At 35.0% G+C, this 5116-nt stretch overlaps 1 protein-coding gene across 1 annotated transcript; it reads left to right on the top strand.

Moving 5' to 3' along the window:
- The first annotated feature begins 1595 nt into the window (after nucleotides 1–1595).
- Nucleotides 1596–3078, top strand: LOC132600218 (uncharacterized). Its single transcript, XM_060313307.1, has 2 exons — nucleotides 1596–2728; nucleotides 2836–3078. The coding sequence occupies exon 1, from the start codon at nucleotides 1902–1904 to the stop codon at nucleotides 2514–2516; it is 615 nt and encodes a 204-aa protein (XP_060169290.1). The 5' UTR covers nucleotides 1596–1901; the 3' UTR covers nucleotides 2517–2728; nucleotides 2836–3078.
- Nucleotides 3079–5116: the final 2038 nt, after the last annotated feature.

Here is a 5116-nt window from a genome sequence, read left to right as displayed (position 1 = left end):
AGTTAGTAGAAGTACTAAGATATACAAATTGTTACGTTGAGAAATTTCAACAGAAAGAATGAAAGTAAGGGGCAAGGCATTGATGTGGATCTCATCCACGCAAAGGAAGAATGTCGTAATAATATGCTTTTCTTGTGACTTCCATTATCCAAATTTTCAGTCCATATCTAGAACGGGGTTTAAACTTTATGTTACTTTATATATATACACACATACTGCTCTTCTTTTAAAAAAGAGTTACTTAAATTTATATTTGTGGTTTTTTTTTTTTTAATTACAAAAAGATGAATGACATCTTATGAAAGTATATCTTCATCAAAGGTAATTAGTAGCAAATATAGGATTTGAATTTGATGAATTCGAACATTAAAGTTTTTAGAATCATGAGTTTAGAATGTAATGTAAGAATTTTTATTATTCTTATGTGTGACCCAATTAATGTAAGGCCCATAACTAATATTTAATGAAGAATAAATCTCGTCCGTTAGATCGGTTACTTGATGGACGTACCGGATTAAGTCTCAACCCCTATAAAATTGGTCCTCCCTCCACCCATTAAGGTTACCACTTATTCTATATACTTTTTTCCATCATTGACGGCTGTAGTAACGTAAGGCTAGGGCAAGAAGGAAGAAACCAATTTTTAGAAACAACGCTTCCGCTTTCGTAATAATGTCTTCCACATCAGGTATGTTTTTGGTGTTCTCTCCATGTAAGATTATTGTGTTCAAGATCCTGTGTGAATTAAGTTAATCTTACATGTGGCATCAGAGCCTGAATTACTTGAACCGATAATCTTCGTCAAAAGAGTTTTACACATTTTAATTGTGTTTCTGTTACGATGTTTTCTTATAAAATCGGAACTTCACATAATTCCGCATCAGCTTAATCGGTGCATGTGGAGTCTTCTGTTTATTAACAAGCATCAGTAATGGATAGCAATTTTATTGGGAAAAGCGATCAATACCTCTCTGGTTTCATGTGAAATAAACTAGCTTTGTTTTCTCACTATGGCATATCTATGTAAATTCATTGGGTCTGTTCACCGCCTCCGTATCTATTTTTGGTCTTCAAAAGAGAATAATGTTTAAAGCTGCCATCATATTGAAAGTTGGTTTAATCCCACTACATTTTTGACCATTAAATTTAGCTTCATCAATTCCAGTTCATAATTAGTAGTGAAGACCGACTTTAGGTTCTTCCAGAATGAATAATTAATTTTCTTGGGTCATAAAGTAACTTTGTTGTGAGCTATTTAAAGTATTTGGGTCATTATTGATAAAGCTATTAATGTAGATTTTATGTATGTGTTTAAAGCATATAGTTTGTTAGTCACCAAAGTGGTCAAACTAGAATGTCTAATATTTACACATATATTATATTCATGTTAACATTATGCATGTGCTGATGATCATATAGTTTGTTAGTCACCAAAGTAGTCAAGCTAGAATGTTGAAAATATTCACATGCATAGAAAGTTATGATATTTATTTTATTTGTGCATTTATGTTAATATAGTTTGTTAGTCACCAAAGTGGCCGAACTAGTATGTTTAAGAAAAACATGCATACATAAAATTTTCATCTATCCATTAAACTAATGAAATGCCAATTACTGAAAATAAATGGATAAATTGACTCTCACAATTGCTAGAACTTAAGGATTTGCCCAAAGGTGAATCAATTATTCTATGAGTAGTGAACATAATGAGGTAAATTAATATTATTTAATCAAATATGTATTGTATATCCAAAGATGTTGTATATGTTTGATTGAAAATATTTAATTGCCTGTTAAATGAAAAATGGCATTTAAATTATGATAGTATGTCGTAGTATCACCCAAAGGAGAATTACGATATACTTTTATTGTTTTGCTGAATCCACATTATTTTCTAGTTTATGAGCATGTATATATATTTTGCAGCTATTCCTCTTCATTCGCTTGCTTCATTTGTTACTGTGTTCAACGGATTGAACTTCTCTGAGTGGCATGAACAAGTCCAGTTCCACTTAGGTGTGATGGATCTTTACTTGGCTCTGCTGAAAGAAAAACCTGCTGCTATTACTGATACGAGCAGTGAGGATGAGAAGTCTTTCCATAAAGCATGGGAACGCTCTAACAGATTGAGCCTTATGTTTATGCGAATGACTATTGCCAACAACATTAAGAGTACTATTCCACAGACAGAAAGTGCCAGGGAATACCTGAAGTTTGTGGAAGAACGTTTTCGTTCTGCTGATAAGTCTCTCGCTGGTACACTAATGGCTGAACTCATGACCATGAAGTTTGATGGGTCGCGTAGTATGCAAAATCACATCATCGAGATGACTAATATTGCAGCAAGACTCCGGACTTTTGGGATGAAAGTGGATGACTCCTTCTTGGTTCAGTTTATTCTAAACTCATTGCCTCCTGGGTATGGACCATTCCAAATTAACTGTAACACTATTAAGGATAAGTGGAATGTTAGTGAATTGTCCAGTATGCTTACTCAGGAGGAATCAAGACTTTAAGAAACAAGGAGGTCATTCTATTAACCTCATGGATCAAGGAGCTGGTAAATGACTTAAAGTGAAGGCCAACAAGTTCAAGAAGAAGAAAGCACCTGCTAAAGTTCAACAGGATGCTCATAAGGAACTCAAGGCAGATGTGTGTCGTTTCTGTAGAAAGGAAGGACACTATCAGAAAGATTGCCCGAAACGTAAAGCTTGGTTCGAAAAGAAAGGTCCTTTTAGTGCTTTTGTATGTTTCAAATCAAATTTAGTAGAAGTTCCTAATAATATTTGGTGGCTTGATTCTGGTGCAACTACTCATGTATCCACTATGTTGCAGGGATTTCTTACGATCCAAACTACAAATCCAAATAAGGATTTCTTGTTCATGGGAAATCGTATGAAAGCTCCAATTGAAGGCATAGGGACTTATCGTTTGATCTTGGAGACTGGACATCACCTTGATCTATTACAGACTCTTTATGTTCCTTCAGTTTCTAGGAATTTGATTTCTCTTTCAAGACTTGATGTTTCTGGATTTGATTTTAGGTTTGGACATGGATGTTTCAATTTATATAAGAATGTTGTTTTTTATGGTTCTGGTGTTCTTATTGATGGTTTATATAAATTGAAACTCGATACTGTTTTTTCTGAATCCCTTCTCGCTATACATCAAAATGTTGGAATTAAACGTAGTTCACTGAATGAAAGTTTTGCTTACTTGTGGCACAGGCGTTTGGGTCATATATCCAAAGAAAGATTAGTAAAGAATGAGATTCTTCCGAATCTAGATTTTACTGATCTTGATATATGTTTGGATTGCATTAAGGGAAAACAAACCAAGCATAGTAAGAAAGGTGTCACAAGAAGCACCCAGCTTCTTGAAATTATACACACTGATATTTGCGGACCTTTTGATGTTCCATCTTTTGCTGGAGAAAAATATTTTATCACTTTTATAGATGATTTTTCACGTTATGGATATATCTACTTGCTGAAAGAAAAATCTCAAGCAACGGACGCCCTCAAAGTGTACGTCAATGAGGTTGAAAGGCAATTAGATAGGAAAGTGAAAATAATTAGGTCAGATAGAGGTGGTGAATTTTATGGAAAATATAGCGAATCGGGACAATGTCCAGGTCCATTTGCAAAGTTCCTCGAGGAACATGGCATATGTGCACAATATACTATGCCAGGAACACCTCAACAAAATGGGGTTGCAGAAAGGCGTAATCGGACACTTATGGATATGGTTAGGAGTATGATAAGTAATTCCTCATTACCCAAAACTTTGTGGATGTATGCTCTTAGTACCGTTGTGTATTTATTAAACAGGATTCCTAGTAAAGCTGTTCCAAAGACTCCTTTTGAACTGTGGACTGGAAGGAAACCTAGTTTAAGACACCTGCATGTTTGGGGCTGCCCAGCGGAGGCTAGAATTTATAATCCACATGAAAAGAAATTATATTCTCGAACAATAAGTGGTTACTTTATTGGTTACCCAGAGAAATCTAAAAGGTATAGGTTTTACTGTCCAAACCATAGCTCAAGAATTATTGAAACCGGTAATGCAAGATTCATTGAAAATGGTGAAGTTAGTGGGAGTGTCGAACGACAAAGTGTGAAAATAAATAAGGTAAGGGTTAATGTTCCATTGCCCATGAATGTTCCTTACTTCCACACCAATAACAACTATTGTTCCCGTTGTCCAAGAACACTTTGACAACACTGAACAACATTTGAATGAAACACTCCAGGAAGGAACTAACTCACAAATATCTGACGCAAATGAACCACAAACAGTGTCATTGAGAAAATGTCAAAGAGAAAGAAAATCAGCTATTCCAGACGATTATGTGGTTTATTTACAAGAGTCAGATTTTGACATTGGACTTAATAAAGATCCGGTTTCATTTTCACAAGTCATAGAAAGTACTGAGTCTGACAAATGGATTGATGCCATGAAAGAAGAGTTCAAATCAATGGAACACAACAAAGTCTGGGATCTAGTTGAATTGCCAAAAGGTTCTAAAAGAATCGGCTGTAGATGGGTCTTCAAGACCAAGCGCGATTCAAATGGCAATATTGAACGATATAAAACCAGACTTGTTGCCAAGGGTTATACTCAGAAAGGAGGCATTGATTATAAAGAGACTGTTTCACCGGTCTCAAAGAAAGACTCGTTAAGAATTATTATGGCTTTGGTGGCTCATTATGATTTAGAGTTACACCAAATGGATGTGAAAACTGCCTTTCTTAATGGAGACCTCGAGGAGGAAGTTTATATGGACCAACCAGAGGGTTTCGAAATTAAAGGAAAAGGTCAAATGGTGTGTAAATTAAAGAAGTCAATATATGGACTCAAACAAGCCTCTCGACAATGGTATTTAAAGTTTAATGATACCATCACATCTTTTGGATTTAAGTAAAACACCGTTGATCGGTGTATATACCAAAAGATCAGTGGGAGCAAGTTTATATTCTTAGTCCTATATGTTGATGATATTTTGCTTGGTGCTAATGATTTGGGCATATTACGTGAGACGAAAGATTTTCTCTCTAAGAATTTTGAAATGAAAGATATGGGTGAGGCATCCTATGTGAAAGGGATAGAAATATTC

This window comes from Lycium barbarum, chromosome 6, assembly GCF_019175385.1.
Source record: "Lycium barbarum isolate Lr01 chromosome 6, ASM1917538v2, whole genome shotgun sequence".
In the NCBI taxonomy this organism is placed as follows: domain Eukaryota; kingdom Viridiplantae; phylum Streptophyta; class Magnoliopsida; order Solanales; family Solanaceae; genus Lycium; species Lycium barbarum.
The sequence above is the reverse complement of the archived record's forward strand: the minus strand, read 5'-3'. Positions and strand labels throughout refer to the sequence as shown.